The sequence below is a fragment of the Pseudorca crassidens genome, chromosome 19, assembly GCF_039906515.1.
Source record: "Pseudorca crassidens isolate mPseCra1 chromosome 19, mPseCra1.hap1, whole genome shotgun sequence".
NCBI lineage: Eukaryota > Metazoa > Chordata > Mammalia > Artiodactyla > Delphinidae > Pseudorca > Pseudorca crassidens.
This window is the reverse complement of record NC_090314.1, coordinates 20,361,079-20,380,682: the sequence shown is the minus strand read 5'-3', so window position 1 is coordinate 20,380,682 and position 19,604 is coordinate 20,361,079. Positions and strand designations below refer to the sequence as shown.

Here is a 19,604-nt window from a genome sequence, read left to right as displayed (position 1 = left end):
TGGCTGGCGTGTGTTCGAGTTGTTGCTGGGTACCAGTAGTTTGCTAGTTTGTAGTGAAGATAATCTCATACATCATTTGCATTGTTTTCACAGACATGTTTAGCTTTACTTTTTTTTTTTCATTGCACTTGCAATATAGAGAGTGTGTTTATTTTGTCTGAGTGCTAGTTTTAACTATACGGTATGTAAGAGCTGAAACAAGTCATGTAAATACACCTATCAAATAGTAACGGGAAGCCACCTTGTTCGGTCGGGTTATGCAAACTGATGTTAACTGTTGACGTAATTGTGTCTATCTTTATGGTATTTGCTATTGCCTGGACAACATAAAGGGTACAAATTTCTCCAATGAAATTAGTGGTAATTACTTTCTCCTTGAAAATTATTAACCCCGGATAAGGTTTTTCAGGAAGGGAGACTGCACTTCTAAATATAAACTGTTTTGTTGTTTTGGTTTCGTTTACTTATAACTCACGTAGTGTAAGAACGCGACGCAAAGAGAATGACGGCGAAGAGGAGGAGAAGATGGAAGAGCAAGAGCGTGGAGGAGGAGCAATCAATTAGAAAACTACAGAAAAAACTGAAAGTCTCTTTGACTTTCACCCCCTAACTCGGTCTCTTCCTCTTAGCCCCAATGGCAGCCAGTATTACCTATTTGGTGGATAGCGTTGCAGCCTTTCTTAATACTTTTACATACATATACGTATCCGTAGAAAAATCTTTAGTTTTGTTTTTCTTTACATAAAAGGTAACAATGTAAATATCACTCAGCAATTTGTTTCTTTCATCATTGTCTTCAAGAGCTATACAGGTCAATCTGATTTGTTCCCTTTCATTCCTGAGCATTCCACCCAATTATGCACAACATTTTATTTATCCATTTCCTTAGTGATGATCATTTAAATTGTCTTCAATTTTCTGTTAGTCAATGAATCAGCGAACATTCTTGTATCCTTGAACACAAATGGTGCTTTTCCAGGATACACACCTAAACGTGGAATTGCTAGGTTGTAGGGTATGTCTCTAGCGCTTTTTATTCTTCTAAAAAGCTAAGCATTTAAAATGTGTTGAGGGCTTCCCTGGTGGTGCAGTGGTTGAGAATCCGCCTGCCAATGCAAGGGACACGGGTTCGACCCCTGGTCTTCTAGCACTATAAATATCTGCTTATCTTTAGATATTTCAATATCTTTACACAACTATGTTTTTAAATAAATTTATTTATTTTATTTATTTATTTTTGGCTGTGTTGGGTCTTCCTTGCTGCGCACCGGCTTTCTCTACTTGCGGCGAGCGGGGGCTACTCTTAGTTACGGTGCATGGGCTTCTCATTATGGTGGCTTCTCTTATTGCGGAGCACTAGCTCTAGGCACGTGGGCTTCAGTAGTTGCAGCACGCAGGCTCAGTAGTTGTGGCTCCTGGGCTCTAGAGCACAGGCTCAGTAGTTGTGGTGCACGGGCTTTGTTGCTCCGTGGCATGTGGGATCTTGCCGGACCAGGGCTTGAACCCGTGTCCCCTGCATTGGCAGGCGGATTCTCAACCACTGCACCACCAGGGAAGCCCTGATCTAACAATTTTAAACAGTATGCATTAAAGTCCTGTTATGGTGGTTAATTCTCTTGTAACACCACCCTCCATACTTTCTCTCCTCCCACATTCCCAATATAGTTATATTATAAAGACTTGTACACTTGTACACAAATGTTGATAGCAGCTTTATTTGTAATAGTAAAAAACTTGGAACAACCTATCAACAGGTACATTAAGAAACATATCCATACCATGAAATACTACTCAGCAACAAAAAGAAATGAACTATCAATACATGAAACAACATGGATGAAAAAAGAGTCTATATTGCATGATTCCATTTATTTAAAATTTGAGAAAAATGCAAATTAATCTCTAATTACAGAAAGCAGATCATCATTGCCTGTGTTCAGGGGTTGAAGGAGGGATAGATTACAAAGGAATAGGTTACATGGAAACTTTGGGGAGTGATGGAAATGTTCATTATATTGGTTATGGTGATGGTTCCACAGGTATATACTGATGAAAAAGTTCATCACATCATATACTCTAAATATATGCAGTTTATTGCAAATCAGTTATATTCAATAAAGCTGTTTAAAAAATGGTTCAAGCTGATTGAAGGTTTTTAGCATAGGTGGGACTCACTAGTGGGTTCTACTGTAGAATGATCAGGAGATTTTCATTGGGGGACTTCCTAATGTTAATAGGTGGAGGTCTTTTCTCTGGACCACTTGGTTTCTCCTCCAATCTGTTTGGGGGCAGAGGTGTTTATATCTCATACAGTTTTGTGGAAGCAATAGGGAGGCATCACCTAAATGCATGGAATAGGGCAATGGACCTAAAATATCTAACTCTAATATTAACTGATGTCTCCCCTTTTCAGTTCCATACCTCATTCTCATGTGCTGTGTTATTCATCCTTCCATCCATTCCATAAATACAAATGAGTGCCAGCTATGAACAAAGCAGCTGTGAACAAAACAGACAAAAATGCCTATCCTTTTAGAATTTGTATTCTGGTTGGAAGAGACATGTAATAAAAATGATCCATAAGTAAAGTATATGGTAAGACAGGGCTAAATGCTGAGGAGAAAATAATGCAGGAAGTAGGATAAGGAAAGGAATGTCAGAATAGGGGTTGTGAGTTTTTTTAAGTGACTAAAAATTTTAAAAGGATATATAGCATGAGTTTCTCAGGAGTCTTTGGGGAGAGTTAGCCCAATTCTGAAAGGTTCATCCTCTGCAGTTTATGTTGTAACTTCCGGCAGTTTTCTTGGGCAATTACTACTACTCCACTTTCCATCTTCCAAAAATTTATGGAACTCTCTAGTGCTCTTTTGTGTTCTCTACTGTTCCATTTGTCCCTAATCCATTTGTTTTCCTAATCCAGTTTTAAATCCCTTAATTGTTATTTTGATGGGGTTTTGGAAGGGAAAGGAGAGAAGCACCTGTGGCCAAGCCAAGAAAAGCCTTAAGACTCAGTTTACGGTTTACCTTGTTCAAGAAACTTTTCCTGATACCTCCTTCCTTCCACTATACTTTAGGCTGGATTAGGTGGCTGTCTCTGTGCTTCTACTCATTGCACTCAATATATTAGAATATAAATTCCTGCTTATGTGTGAGTGATCCCCCTACTGGACTATGAAGGCAAGTCCTAGGTCTCATTCCCGATTTGATTCCCAGCACCTAAGCACAGAGCCAGACACATACCTTGTACTCTTTAGATATTTTGTAAATAAATGTGTGCTTTTACCTGGCCATACTATTCAGCCTTTGCATGAGTCCTGTGAGGAAGACATTTACATTATTGTCGATTTAGAGAAATGTAGCTCACACATGTTTCCAAAGTTACAATGTTTAGCCAAGTCTCCTAACATAAACTTCAGTGCTTTTTTAAAAAATTAATTAATTAATTTTTGGCTCTGTTGGGTCTTTGTTGCTGCGTTCAGTCTTTCTTTAGTTGTGGCGAGTGGGGACTACTCTTCGTTGTGGTGCACAGGCTTCTCATTACGGTGGCTTCTCTTGCTGTGGAGCATGGGCTCTAGGTGCGCAGGCTTCAGTAGTTGTGGCATGTGGGCTCAGTAGTTGTGGCTCACGGGCTCTAGAGTGCAGGCTCGGTAGTTGTGGTGCACAGGCTTAGTTGCTCCGCGGCATGTGGGATCTTCCCGGCCCAGGGCTCGAACCTGTGTCCCCTGCATTAGCAGGCGGATTCCCAACCACTGTACCACCAGGGAAGCCTGGCAATTATATTCTTATCGTAAATAAATCAATTAGCAAGTCCTTTGTTTCTTTTTTTTTTTGCGGTACGCGGGCCTCTCACTGTTATGGCCTCTCGCAGAGCACAGGCTCCGGACGCGCAGGCTCAGCGGCCATAGCTCACGGGCCCAGCCGCTCCGTGGCATGTGGGATCTTCCCGGACTGGGGCACGAACCCGTGTCCCCTGCATCAGCAGGCGGACTCTCAACCACTGCGCCACCAGGGAAGCCCAAGTCCTTTGTTTCTTGTAGCATGAGGAGTCTGTGCCTCTGAATCTGCTCACCTCTGGGTACTCTTGAAATTCAAGTCAGTGCTAGACTAATGTGGTGACACGGAGATTAAAAACTCTGTAAAGCCCTGTCTGATGGCCTGCTGGCTTCTGTCATCACCACCTCTAGATCAATCTTCCTCTCTGTTATTGACCAGGGCATTTATTCTTCAGAAACTCGTGCTCTAAAGTTAAAAAGTTAAAAAAAATAAAAAATAAAAATATTTCGAGCCTGCGGGCACAGTTTTACAGCTTTTCTTCAGTTTTCTTCGTGTTATTTTTGTGGGTAGTGTGGATATATTAGATACACATTTCCTGCCTCCCATCAGTTAGTAGGTCAAGGAAATAAAGTTGAATGAGACTAAGATTGGTAGCTTGTCTTTATGGAAGTTTTCCTTTTAATTTTTTTTTTTTAAATTTCACTTAGTAAAGCTTTCTGGAGTGGGAGCCAATTCTGTTCAATTAGCTTTAGAGAGCACACAGAACATATCATGTTCAAGAACAATTAATAAATCCTGTTTTTTACTGACTCAATGTGTGTCCAAACTCTCCTGTTCCCTTGAACCATTTGCGTATCTTTCCCCCTGCTTTCACTGTCAAAACTCCATACAAAGGCTTCCCTGGTGGCACAGTGGTTAAGAATCCGCCTTCCAATGCAGGGGACACGGGTTCGAGCCCCGGTCTGGGAAGATCCCTCATGTCGCGGAGCAACTAAGCCCATGCGCCACAACTACTGAGCCTGCACTCTAGAGCCCGCAAGCCACAACTACTGAGCCCACGTGCTGCAACTACTGAAGCCCGGGTGCCTACAGCCCGTGCTCCGCAACAAGAGAAGCCACCGCAATGAGAAGCCCGTCCGCCGCAACGAAGAGTAGTCCCCACTTGCCGCAACTAGAGAAAGCCTGCACGCAGCAACGAAGACTCAACACAGCCAAAAATAAATAAATTAAAAACAAACAAACAAACAAACCCCCACAAAACTCTGTAAAAGCCAACATCCTAATTCAAGTCTCCATCATATCATAACTAGACTAACGCCATTTAGTTCTGCCTATTTACTCCCCTCTAGTTATCTCATGCATATTCATTTCACTGAACAAATATTTATTGAGAATTTACAGTATGCCAACCCCTGCCTTACCTTAACACAAACCGAAGTCCCACCTCTCTATCATTTATCTTCCTAAAACATTGTTTTGCAAATGTCACTGCACATGCAAAAATCTTTAATGTCTATTCATTAAAGTCAAAGCTTCTTAACCTGAGCTCCAGGGCCCTTACTTTTCTCTTAACTTCATCTCCCAATATATTATTCCGTCCTTCCTCTCCAGGCAAAGTGGTCTGCTCCTCCTTCCTTACACAATCCATTTATATTCCTGTCTGCAAGTCCTTATACCCTTTCCTTAGTTTTATCTTACCTGGGGTGCCTTTACTTACTCCTTTTTGTTTAGTTAATGCCTTGATTCATTCCACAGGTATTTGTTGAGAATCTACCGAGTGGCTTGCTACTTCAGGATAAAGATAATCTCCCATTTTCTCCAGAAGAGCCTTCATTTTCTAAACTTCTCTAATTTCAAGTGTCATTTACTTAGCACCAAACAATGCGGTAGAAAGGGCTTTAGTCTGGCCCAGGAAAACTGCAATCTAGCCTCTAGCACAGATTAATTGTGTAACCTTGAGACAATCACTGTTCTGTTTTTGTTTCCTGGGGAGGCAACTCTACCATCCTTGGCCAGGGGTCAGCAAACTATGGCCAGAGGGGAGAAGCGGGGAGGGATATACTGGGAGATTGGGATTGACATATACACACTAGGATATATAAAACAGATAACTAGTAAGGACCTACTGGATAGCACAGGGAACTCTACTCAATACACTGTAATGGCCTATATGGAAAAGAATCTAAAAAAGAGTGGATATAGGTATATGTATAACTGATTCACTTTGCTGTACACCTGAAACTAACACAACATTGTAAATCAACTATACTCCTGTAAAAACTTTAAAAAAACAAAAAACAAAAAACTATGGCCAAGGCCACATCTGACCCACCACCTGTTTTTGTATGGCCCCTGAACGAAGAATGGTTTTTACCTTTTTAAGTAGTTGAAAAAAGATGCAAAGAGGGCTTCCCTGGTGGCGCAGTGGTTGAGAGTCCGCCTGCCGATGCAGGGGACATGGGTTCGTGCCCTGGTCCAGGAAGATCCCACATGCCGCGGAGCGGGTGGTCCCGTGAGCCATGGTCGCTGAGCCTGCGCGTCCGGACCCTGTGCTCCGCGACGGGAAAGGCCACAACACTGAGAGGCCCGCGTACCAAAAACAAAACAGAAAAAGATGCAAAGAATATTTTGTGACATGTGACAATTATGTGACATTCAAATTTGTGTCCGTAAGTTTTATTAGCACACGGTCACGCCCATTTATTCACTATATTGCAACAGAGGCCTTATGGCCCACCGAGCTCCACATTTTCAATTACCTGGCCCACACAGGAAAGTTTGATAACATCCGCCTTGCAGCTCTGCCAGGATTGAGGTACCTACCACCGGCCCACGCTTAGGCCTCTGTCTTGGCTCCCTCATTAGACTACGAGCTTCTGGGTGATGGGGCCTTTGATTCCTGTGAGCGTGGTGCCTGATTCACAGTAACCTCCTAAAACACTAGCCACTGCAGGGATGCTCGTTTACTAGGCAGGTAGGACAATGATGATTCAAGACCCATCCGGGTTGAAATCCCAACGGCTTGAAATCCCGACGGCTTGAGAAAGTTGATTCTCCTCTCTGTCCCACAGTTTTCTCCTCTGTGGGATAGAGGTGCAAGGAGGCCTCGTAGTGAGGCCAGAATAAGATAAGGTGCGGGAAGCACTTCGTGAGGTGTAGTCATTAATCTTTCCCTAGCTCCGTGCGTGCCCCGAGGAAGCATCACTGGCAGGTGCTGCTTGGGAGCTGAGCTGAGACCAGCTGGGCCTGCAGCGCGAGAGGCTCCCTGTCCCGGACGCACGTTGAGCGCTGCTGTCAATCAAGGCCGCCGTGGGGCGGGGCGGGGCGGTGCTTCCGCCTGCGCGTGGCCGCTCGGGGCCGCTCGGCGGCGCCCGGGACAGTCGGGAGCCGCGCCCGCAGCCGCCGGCCGCGCGGCCGGACGAGGGGACTATGGAGCTGGAGCCCGAGCTGCTGCTGCAGGAGGCCCGCGAGAGCGTGGAGGCGGCGCAGAGCTACCGGCGGGAGCTAGGCCAGAGGCTGCAGGGGCTGCGGGAGGCGCGGAGGCAGGTCGGAGGGCCGCGCCCGCAGGGGCGCTCTGGGCCCCGGGGAGGGAGCGGGGTGCCAGGCGATGGGCGAGGGCACGGAGGGCTGCGAGGGGCGGGAGTGTCCGGAAACTCTGAAGGGCGGAGGGAAGCGTCTCTGAAGGTTCGGGAGACCTGGCAGAGTCTGGGAATGGGGAGGTGGGTTCTGCGGGGGGGTGGGGGGGTGGGGGAGGGGGACGGGGGGTCTTAAGAGGAAGGGGCAAATTTGGGGGATCGAGGGAGAGTGTGAGGGGAGTACCCTAAGCTGTGTGGGGCGGTGTCGGGGATGCGATGGGGTCCGAGGTTGGGGGAGTGAGGGACCAGAGCAAAAACCGAGGGCGTCACAGAGGGTAGTGAAGATTGAGAGAGTTGGGGGAGGTGGAGATTCTTTGGAAAACCTACCTTGTGGATGGAGAGCGATTTTAGAGAGCGTGAGGAAAAGGTGTAGCAGTGACTTGGGGAGAGCTCAAAGTGGAGGCGGAATGGACCGTGGAAGGGATGTACTAAGGAGAGACAGAGGAGTGGAGGAGTAGTAACGTTAACACTAAATGAATGGAAGTGATGTCAAAGTAGTACTTAGTATCTCATATGATCTTGAACGCATTAAAAAATCATGTAGCGGGATCCCATTCTAGAGAGTTTGGATTTTAAGGTGAAGCTATGTTGGAAGGGCAAAAGAAGGAAAATGAAGCCTCTGGGGGATGGGATACAAAAGTGTAGGGAAATGGAAAAACAGATTTAAAGAGAGAAGTGTTGAAAGGAGAAGCTAAATATACTTTTAAGTGACGGCAGTTATCTGCTCCATGGGGACCTGGTTATCAAAGATAAAGGAACGCCACATGGTTTCTCTACACCCTGGAACATATACAGAAAAAGATATAACCCACTGCCAATGTGCAGGAGGACAGATAATCCTCAAGCTACTATTAATTCAGGTGCTTAATAAGTGCTTTTTGAGTCAGTGGGATTCCGTTTGAGTGGAATCATTTGAGTGAGTGGGATTTTTCAACATCACTTTTGTTATTAATATATGTTGTCATCCTAGTAACTCCCATGCTGCACAGAATCTGAAAATTACAACTGGTAGAATAGTGCCCTTGGATATTCTCATCATTAAGGATACTCAACATGCTTTAGGTTTTATACGTTTAAAAATCCTTGTAGATTTTAAATGTAGGCCAGGCATCTTTTGTAGTTTAGTAGCAAATCTGGGAGCAAGATCTAGATATGGTGATCCTGATTTGACGAATGCTTTTTAAGGCCTTCCAGTATATTCATTTTGATTTCCACTTGAAAACACCTGCGTTATTCCTTCTGCTGTTTCGAAATAGAGGTTCTAAATCTAGGGCATATTTAAAAAGAGATTAAAGTATCTCTTATTATATGATTAATGTTGCAGCCAATTAAGATGTCATATATGAATGAGACTATTGTTTAACTGCATCAAGGATTAAGAAACAGAGGTGATGCTAAATGAATGAGCTTAGCACCTGGGAGAAGTGCTTATTACTTTCTCGTGTGATATTGAACACGTTAAAACAGTTTAGTATGATCTCATCCTGAATGGTTTAGTATTGTTTCCAAACCTACATTCTTTTAAATTCTATGTCCAAAAATTTAAAGACAGAACATACTTTCCTATAACTTAGTGGAGTTTGGTATGGGGTTTTGTTTTGTTTTTGAGGACCATTGTCTTGTGCTTGAAACAGAAGACACTAAGAGAACATCCATTAGCTTAGGTTCTTAATGACATTGCCTTCAGACTAGACTAAGTAATGTCATACTATTGTGAACTGAAGTGTGTTTTGTGCCGGTGCCAGTTACAACAGCTTCTAGCTCTAAAAGCTTTAATTCTTCCTCAAAGCTAATTCCAGTGGGTTGTACACGTTTGGGTTTGTAGAATAAGTCCTCTGTCAACTTGCATTTTAAGGAAGGTCAGTGTTACAAAAATGTTATCAAAATAAGCAGCTGCTTTTGTTTAGTGGTTAGGATATTTTTAGGGTTCCAGTCATTTTCAGAATAACTACATTAAATATATGGCTTTTCAGTCAAAGATTTTGTATCAGGGAAGGATGAGAGAGCAGAGAGGAAAGATGCTCCCTTTGTGTATATTTTTTACTTGCCGATTTTGTTTCCTTTTGGCATAGGATTTTTAAAAAAATTGATATGTAATTTACATACCATAAAATTTATACCTTAAAATGTACAATTCAGCAGTTTTAGTGTATTTGCAAAGTTGTGCAGCTGTCACCACTAATTCCAGAACATTTTCATCACCCCAAAAAGAAATCCCGTACCTGTTAGCTGTCACTCTTCCAGCCCCTGATAACCACTAAACCACTCTCTGTCTCTATTTGGATTTGCCAATTTTGGACATGTCATATAAATGGAACCATACTGTCTGTGGCCCCTTGTGGCTGGCTTCTTTGACTTAGGCATAATGTTTTCAAGGTTCATCCATGAGGTAGCATGTAGCTGTACTTTAGTCCTTTTTGTGGCTGCATAATATTTGTTGTGTGGATATACCACATTTTATTTATCCATTCATCAACTGATAGATATTTGGGTTATTTTCACTTTTGGGCTCTTATGAATAATCTTGGTGTGAACATTCATGTACAAGTTTTCGTGGAGACATGTTTTCAGTTCTTTTAGTACTTAGGAATTGCTGGGTCGTGTGGTAACTCTTTGTTTAACCTTTTCAAGAACTCTTGGCATACTCTATCTTTGCTTTTGTTTCTTACCCTTTAAACATCTCTCATGAAATTTGCCTCCTGTTAGGAAATCATGGCTACGAAAATTTAGAAGGAACAAGAGTTTTTTTACTGTCAATCTTTTAGTGTGAAAAACAACTGGCAGCATGTAGCAGTTTCTCTTCTTGTGGTTAGTTTAAGCCCTACCCTCTGTCTTCAGAGAAAAGGAAGTTCTGTGTAGGAATGAAGGGTAGTCTGTAACTCTTACTGTTTGAATACGTTAAAGACTAGAGAGATGTTCGTTGTCTTCAGGAAATCAGATAATCTTTACAGTCAGCCTGGAGTAACTGATGTTGAAATCATTAGGAATAGTTCTGTATAGCTCCCTGGAATCCTTGGTATTAAGATGTAAATACCAAAGAAATTAACTTCAACCCTCCTTAAATACTCATTTGTTCATTTACTCAATAAATATGCACTGGGTGCGTTCTGTGGGTCAGAGATACTTCTAGGTCCTAGAAATACTGTGGGTAGGGAAACAGCATTGCTCTCACAGATTTACTCTTTCCTTTGGTGGCTAGTCATCAGACTCTAAAACCTAAAAACAAAACAAATAGGAGAAATCTAAATTCTTGTGTATTCATTTTTAGATTTCAGTTCCATTGTGTTGTTCATCCCTTGTTGACTTCTACAGGTTGACTTTCCTGCTTGTTGTAAGTAGAGATAGCTGATCAGGATGTCACGTAGTGTGTCAGCTGGCCAGTCAGATATGCCTCAAAGAGTGACACTAGTTTGATGACATTGCCACTGTCCAGGACCTAGTCTTTAAGCCTTGCAGGTCCAGAAACTCCATGTTTGTACATTATCAAAGGGGGATTAGTTTGAGGTACTGGAGGTGCCAACAGTGAGAAATACCAATATTCTAGTCTGTGTACAGTTATAATTTACTCTAAAATGAACTGTTGGCCTTCATGTGCCTTTAATTAGTGTGATTCAGTGTCTGTAGGGGCGTTGACAAGAGCAAGTCTCTGCTCTTTCAGAGTAAAGGGCCAGATCCTGGTGCCTAATTAAGACACTGGCAAGGACCCTGCCCAGCTCTGGGCAGTGGTGTCCCTTTGATCATTGCTACTACAAGTGTGGTCCACGACCGCAGCAGGGTCATCCTGACCTGAGGGCTTGTGAAGAATGCAGGAATCAGGCCCCCCCAGACCTGGTGAATCATCATCAGGTGTGATGTGTATGCACATTAAAAATAGAGGCACAGTGCCTTAGAGGATACCATTAACTCTTCATCAGCTCTCTACCGATTTCTGTAGTTTATCCTGAACTGTAGGTGTGTTGTTGTAAACTGCTGTGGTTTATCCTCAAGATTAAAACGCTGTTTGAAATAGCATGGGTTTAGATAATTATGCAGTGACAGACAAGTGAATAATTGACGATCTCAAGCCAGCACTTGCCCTAGCGTGTCTTAACATCTGTACTGTGACAATTTGTCTCTCATAGTATTTTTTTTTAATTTATTTATTTTATTTATTTTTATTTTTGGCTGCGTTGAGTCTTCGTTGCTGCACCTGGGCTTTTTCTAGCTGGAGCGAGCGGGGGCTACCCTTCATTGCGGTGCCCGGGCTTCTCATTGCAGTGGTTCTCTTATTGCGGAGCACGGGCTCTAGGCACGCAGGCCTCAGTAGTTGTGGCTCGCAGGCTCTAGAGCGCAGGCTCGGTAGTTGTGGCGCATGGGCTTAGTTGCTCCGCAGCATGTGGGATCTTCTCAGACCAGGGCTCGAACCTGTGTCCCCTGCCTTGGCAGGTGGATTCTCAACCACTGCGTCACCAGGGAAGCCCTCTCATAGTATTTTGTTTTCAATTTTTTAATAGTTGATTTCAGATAATTTTTTGAAGATTTTATTAGGAACTTTGATATTCCTAATGTACAATACCAGGTTCTCCATAGATCATTATTCTCACAGGATTTGAAAACACGTAGCATACTAGTTAAAGACTGGAACAGATAGAGAACTCAGTGGGGGGAAAAAAGTTATTTCAGAAAACCAGGGCAGGAAGTCTTAGTAGCTCAGCAAAGAAAAGAAAGCTGTTATTGCTTCTTTTATCTCCCACTTCCCCTTCTGTTACCCGTTTTCAAAACAGTCCAAAAAATCTGTTTGAAAATAATCTGTTACTGCAGTAGTACTTAAAATGCCCCTATTATAGTGTCCTAAGAAAAGGTTAAATCTGGAGCTGGGGAAAACCAAGAACAGATGAAATAATCTGAAAATCACCCATAATTCTACTCCTTACAGACTACCACTGTTAGCATTTTGGTGTATCCTTCTAGACATATTATTTTGCCAAATTGAAAGACTGCTGTATATGCAACTTTATACTTGTTGTTTTCTTTTGGTTAGCATTATATCATAAGCATTATGAAAGATTTCCCACGTACAGTCTAATTTTTAATGCAGAGGTGAGTGAATAGTCTGTTACATAGGTACTTACGGAGCATTTGTTGGTGGTAGGCTGAAAATGTATTGACTCAAATATGCCAAAATACTGGAAGCAAAGCTCTAGAAGCAACACTAAATCAACTACCAAGGGGAAAAAAAAGCTGCACATATATTTGTGTGCAAAAACCACATATTTACATTGGCTTTTCAGTCATCCTTTTTTAAGTCTTTTCACAAATTGTCTTTAAACACGACACTCTGAAAGCTGCTTGTTGAGTTCAAACCTCACTTGAAATGTAGGATATAAATGAGAATTTAAACAAGCATTCAGAATCTATAATGTTAACCTCAAAAAGTGTGTGAGTGTCACAGAGGAACCCAGTTTCTCTCTGTGTAGAATTTTTTTTTCAATATAGAGTGTAATGTAAATTTAAATTTGATAGAGAAGAACTGTTCTTATTACTAGAAACCTGGTAAATAATACGGCTAATTTGTGATCTAAAGCCAAACAAATGTAGGGCAGACTTTTTTTAATTTTTATTTTTAAATTTTTTTGGCCACACTGCATGATTTGTGGGGTCTTAGTTCCCCAACCAGGGATCGAACCTGGGCCCCTGGGCCCTGGCAGTGAAAGCGCCGAGTCCTAACCACTGGACCACCAGGGAATTCCTGGGACAGGCTTTTATTTTTGAGGGGTATCCATGAATCATTTATATTTGCAGTTATTTTGCTTTTTTTGCATTTGCCCCTATTAGGTGTGAGACCTTGAGAAACTTAACTTTCCTGACGCCTCACTTCCCTATCTGTACAATGTAGATAAGGATAGTACCTACTTTACTTGGCCAGTGTGGGAATTAAAATGAGAAATGTATGTAAAACGTTTAGCACGATGCCTGGGACATATGAACTGCTTAATAAATACTAGCCATAGAAATAATGCCAACAAATATTATTATTATTCAAGGTGACCTCCCCTACTTCTCCAACTGGTAACTTATTCTTTAACTGTCTCCTACTCTCTTTCCCAGCAGAATGACCTTTTTGAGCTCTGATGGGTTTGTGGCTGTCTCACTTACATAAGGACTTAATACTTTTTACTATAGTTACATGTGCATGCAACTGTCTCCTTTACTAGAATGATCGTTTTTTGAGGTCAGGATCATGCCTTATTCATCTTTATAACCCCAGTTCCTGGCACTAGACTTCAATAAATATAGAATGAATGCCTTTATGAATGTTGTGGGTGTGATTTTGCAGACATTCTTTTTAGATTGTTCGTAGTCTTGATTATAGGCACCCTATTCACTAATGCAGATAAGCAAGAATTAAACATTTGTTTTATCATGATTTGGTTATTTGTCACTACATAATAAACTATGCCAAAGCATAATGGCTTAAAAGGCAACAATTTGCTTAGTGTTCGGGGGATTAACCAGAGCTCAGTTGGGCAGTTCTGATTTTGCTGGCAGCTCTCATGTAATTGCAGTCAGATGGCAGCTGAGGCTGGAATGTTCAAGATAGAACATTTACTTACCTGTGTGGAGCCTTAAGTAGTAGCAGGACTCAGTTGGAATGCTGGCATGGCTGAGCCTGGATGCCAAGCTCTCTCCCTCCCACATTCTTCCTCCCACCCCTCTCACTCTTCTCCCCCTTCCACTTGTTCTCTCAAGAAAGATAGCCATGCTTCTTTTTTTTTTTTTTTAGATTAATTAATTTATTTTTGGCTGCGTTGGGTCTTTGTTGCTGCACGCGGGCTTTCTCTAGTTGTGTTGAGTGGGAGCTACTCTTCATTGCGGTGCGCGGGCTTCTCGTTGCGGTGGCTTCTCTCATTGTGGAGCATGGGCTCTAGGCACACGGGCTTCAGGAGTTGTGGCTCGCGGGCTCTGGAGCACAGGCTCAGTACTTGTGGTGCACGGGCTTTGTTGCTCCACGGCATGTGGGATCTTCCTGGACCAGGGCTCGAACCCATGTCCCCTGCACTGGCAGGCAGATTCTTAACCACTGCGCCACCAGGGAAGCCCCGATAGCCGTGCTTCTTACACAGTGGCTCAGGAATTCTTGCAGTGCAGAAGTAGAAGTTGCCAAGTAGTCTTAAGGCTGAGGCCTGGAGCTGGCACAGCTCAGTTCCACTCTATAACGATGCACATGTGACTGCATTGCTGGCCACCAGCCCAGCCTCCTGTCCAGGGGAGAGGTCTGCATGAGGACATGAGTACCACAAGGCATGGTTCCTGGTTCATTGGGGCCATTAATGTAACAGACTACCAAGTAATATAATCAAGATTTTCTTTTTGAAAGTTTTAATAAGCATGTTTTAAAAAAACATAACTGTAGGGACTTCCTTGGTAGTCCAGTGGTTAAGACTCCACGCTGCCAATGCAGGGGCCCGGGTTTGATCCCTGGTCAGGGAACTAGATCCTGCATACCGCAACTAAGACCCAGTGCAGCCAAATAAATAAATGAATATTTTTTAAAAAAACAGAAAGCCTAACTGTAAGAGACAAGAAGGAAATGTAGCAGCACATATGAGTCCATACACGAAGCAGACAGTTCAGATTTCCTGCCACTTGACTAGCTTTTCATCGGGTTGTGGTAGAATTTAAATGAGACCATGGGTATAAGTTCCTGGTACACAGTAGGTGTTCAGTAGGTGGGAGCTGCTGTTGTATTGTTATTATTGCCATTTTATTTTTAATGACTAATATCTTGGTGTCAGTGTGAAGACACATAGCTAATGCAGTACATTTCATATGAACTGAGAAGAAACCTTTTGGTTAGCTTCTTCAATTTCAGTTGACTATTTTTTATCTTTGTCTTTTATTTTTGATCCCTATGTTCTTGTTAGCTAATAGTGTGTAAAGACAGTCTCTAATTTTAAAATAGTTTTAGTTAGTTTCCTGTAAGCAAAACAATTGGGAAAATAAATTCTTAGATTACCCTTGGAGGATAAAAATTCTTTTCTTCTATAAAGTCATGAAAATGCATGTTTCAGAGAGGTAGAGGAGATTCCAGTTACTTAATTTCCTGAAACACACACATGTTATGTTGTGTTATAGATAGAGCAACTGTATATTGCCACTTAAGACCAGAGGTGTCTTAAATCAGATTCTAGGTAGGTTTTATGACATTTTAGTAGCTAAACTCTAGAAAATATCAGTCACTGTTGTCTTGGAGGGCTGTGAAGTATATTTTTTATAGGCTTTTGCATGGCTTAGTATTGATGTATAATCTTGATGACTTTTTGGCATTTTGAGAACTTATCCTCATGTTAAAACTTTAAAAATACAGTTGCTTTGGAATTAGAGTCAACTGCAGTGGAAACTTTGTAAATAAGATTTAATGGTCTGTTACAGGAGAGGTTTTAGTAGAAAATTCGTTCTGAATATTGTTAATCAACATAAACAATGTATATTACAGTTTCCCTTCTGAGACCTTGAGTTGTATATCATTTGTATTTTTCTTAAATTTACTTTGTTACAAACCATCACAGTTGTTTTGCCCTGAGTGGTTGTCTACCACAATTTTTTTTAAATATCTTTATTGGAGTATAATTGCTTTACGATGTTGTGTTAGTTTCTGCTGTATAACAAAGTGTATCAGCTATATGTATACATATATCCCCATATTCCCTCCCTCTTGCATCTCCCTCCCTTGTACTGTTGGTGGGAATGTAAATTGATACAGCCACTATGGAGAGCAATATGGAAGTTCCTTAAAAAAATAAAAATAGAACTACCATATGACCCAGCAGTCCCACTACTGGGCATATACCCTGAGAAAATTCGTAATTCAGAAAGACATGCACCCCAGTGTTCACTGCAGCACTATTTACAATAGCCAGGACATGGAAGCAACCTAAGTGTCCATCGACAGGTGAATGGATAAAGAAGATGTGGCACATATATACAATGGAATATTACTTAGCCATGAAAAGAAATGAAATTGAGTTATTTGTAGTGAGGTGGATGGTCCTAGAGTCTGTCATACAGAGTGAAGTAAGTCAGAAAGAGAAAGACAGATACCGTATGCTGACACATATATGGAATCTACCACATGATTCTTTATGCAAGGACAAGAAATACACATTGCAGCAGGAAATGTCTTCATCCAATACATAATTTACCGGTTTATGGGAATGCTTTAAAATGGGGTCTGTAAGCACTAACCAGCTTGGTGTAGTGGACAGACCATGGTCCTTGGAGTCGCACTGTTTCTGGCACTGGGAAGCCGTGGGGAAGTTATTTGACTTCCTTGAGCTTTACTTTCTTCAACCTAGACAATACAGACCTACCTCTCAGTGTTGTTGGGAAGATTGAGTGAGCTATAACACTCAATGGACCATGGTACCACCTCAAATATGAAGAAATTCACTCAGCAGCAAAGTTTGCATTTTAAAATTAGTTTTATTAAAAGCCAAGCGAATGAACTTGATTAGTTACATGATTCAATTAAAGGTGGCTGTGGCTTTGAATTATGAACTGTTTCAGGGAGAAGAAAATGATGCCACCAAGGTAGTGTCAAGTTTGGAACAGCAGTGGTCGGGAATCTATGAACAAAAAGGAGTCAAATTTATAATGAAATTGCGGGAGGTGGATTTGGAAATGGATTCTCCCTTCGCTGGCCCTCTCACTGCTTTGTGCTCACACACTTCCTTTTTTTCTGAGGTTCTGAAACAAAAACAAAACGTAGTGGAGCTCTGCAGCAGTTGAAGGAGCTTTTGAATTCTTCCTAAAGAGGAAATTGACTTTACCTAACTAATGCACTTCCTGTGTGTGCGGTGTCCGCTGAAGAGGGAGATAGGACCTCATTGGTACAGCGCTCGACTGCAGAATTTCCTCCCGGTGGTGAGGGTGCGCCAACACATTGTCTTCATTTACCCTGGTATCTGTAAGGCCGGTATGAATCACCTGGGGATCTTGTTACCAATGCAGCTTCTGATCCAGTAATTCTGGGTGGGGCCTGAGATTTTGCATTTCTAACAATATTCCAGGTGAGATATATCAAAATCATAAGGCATTCTTTAACTGGTTCTTTTTAAAAGGTCTTAAAAGCATACACGATTAACTTAATTTCATTGAACATTTATTTGCTAGGTGCTATGTATGTTAGGGCCTGATTCTCAAGGATCCCACAGTTGGTGGTGCACCAGATCAAGGAGATTTTGAATATACCCGCTCCCTGATTTTTTTTAAACTTCGTCTTGGGTTTAGAAGTTCTCTAGTAACTTTACAGAGATTAGTTAACAATTAAACAAATTAGGATTTCTCTTTTTCTTTATGATTTAAGAAATTCTTTCACTTACCGCACATATACCATAATAACTTACATTAATGTCAAAAGGGGAAAAAAATTGTTTCTGTGATCTCCTCACCCCAGCCAATCAAACCATTTTTTTTTCCCTGTGTTTCTTTGTAGTCCTTAGACATGGGCATCTTTTGTTTTTACATGGTTGTGAACATTTCTGGACAACAGTTTTGTATTGTTTTTAATTTTAGTGTTAGAGAATAGAAAGTTTTCTAAATTTCTCTATTAACTGTTGAAATATTGTACTTTATCCGTATTTTGATATGTTCTTTTCTTGGTGTATTTTTCTGGGATGTCAAATGCTCTTGCTAAGATCAAGTTAGCAAAGGGTTAGGGTAGTAAACATAACATGTCTTAGGAAACTAATATAATATCTGCAAAGTAAAGTATGAGTTTGCTTTAATTCAACTGAATGTTTGGCTTATAGTTAGAATTTTCCTGTTAAGTGAGAAAAAGTGAATTGTGTCTTATCTGTATTCTTAAAAAAAAAAATCCGGTGTCTATATAGACAACTGACTTGTTTTCAGAATATCTGTGAGGTGTAAAGATTTTCCTGTTATATCTTCTAGAACAGCAGTTCTTAATATGGGCTCTGTGGACCTAGGGTAGTGTCTCTCAGAGTGTGGGCTACAGAGTCACAGGTGTGCTTGTGAAAAAGAACTCTGCCCATACGCTCCCCCAGCCCCTTCTCCAAGCTGGTTCTGGGATGGAGCCCTGCCATCTAAACTATAACAGGATGCAATTGTATGATATGTGATTCTTCTGCAAAGCAAGTTTCAGAATTACTGCTCTGAGCGAGCCATGGTTGGGATCTGAGGGAATTTGCAATCTCTGAAATTCAATAACTGTCTTTTGGGTAGGGTTTATTCATTTTTCTGGGAAGAAGGTTCATAAACCTCTCACTAAGATTCGCAAAGAGGACCATGACTGAAAAAGGATGAAGTCTTTGTCCCAGAAGGTGTGTTTTTCCTGAACATCTGTCTTCTGCCTCCTCTGAACCTTTTGGATTGTGAATAAATTCTTAGTTTTCTTTTACCATAATGAGGGCATGTTGTCCATGAAGTGATTTTTTTTGTATTGTTTTTTTTATAGCTATTCTTCCTTTTTTAATATAAATTTATTTATTTATTTGGCTGTGTTCTGTCTTCGTTGCAGTGCGCAGGCTTCTTATCGTGGTGGCTTCTCTAGTTGCAGAGCACGGGCTCTAGGCGTGTGGGCTTAAGTAGATGTGGTATGTGGGCTCAGAAGTTGTGGCTCGTGGGCGCTAGGGTGCAGGCTCACTAGTTGTGGTGCACGGGCTTAGTTGCTCTGCAGCATGTGGGATCTTCCCGGACCAGGGCTCGAACCTGTATCCCCTGCTTTGGCAGGCGGATTCCTAACCCCTGCGCCACCAGGGAAGTTCCTGTATTGTGGTTTTTTAATCTACCATTTCTTTATTGCTTTTCAGTAAAATGAATTTTAATTTCTTAATTTAATTTTTTTTGGTACTGAAACATATTATTTCTGAGAACTACTTTGTGCAGATCATATTTCTTTCTAACATTTATTTATTGAGAACAAGTGTGCCCGTTATTCTACCAAGTGCGGTACGTAGACTATTTTTATTTAATCCTTGCAGCAACTCCATGAAGCGAGCATTGTTATACTCATTTGACAAATAAAGGAATTGAGGCATGATGTGTTTAATTAACTTAGCCAGATTGACATAGTTGTGAACGATGGGACCATTCTGTCTCACCTGAAGGCCAACTCTATGGAAGTCTGCCAGTTTGCACAAATGAATCACATTTGGTTTATCATTGAATGGAAGGTGATGGTTGTGTAGTGCCTTG

General features: G+C 41.6%; 1 protein-coding gene across 2 annotated transcripts in view; it reads left to right on the top strand.

Annotated features, from left to right (window-relative positions):
• Positions 1–7,133: 7,133 nt before the first annotated feature.
• CRLF3 (cytokine receptor like factor 3) overlaps positions 7,134–19,604 on the top strand; it is a 36,965-nt gene continuing 24,494 nt past the window's right edge. The window contains exon 1 of one of the 2 annotated variants that reach the window (XM_067715508.1): positions 7,134–7,320. In XM_067715508.1, the coding sequence (XP_067571609.1) occupies positions 7,204–7,320 (117 nt within the window). In that variant the 5' untranslated portion in view covers positions 7,134–7,203. Of the gene's footprint in view, positions 7,321–16,364; positions 17,319–19,604 lie in introns of those variants that run through there. The other variant, XM_067715509.1, reaches the window with a different exon arrangement.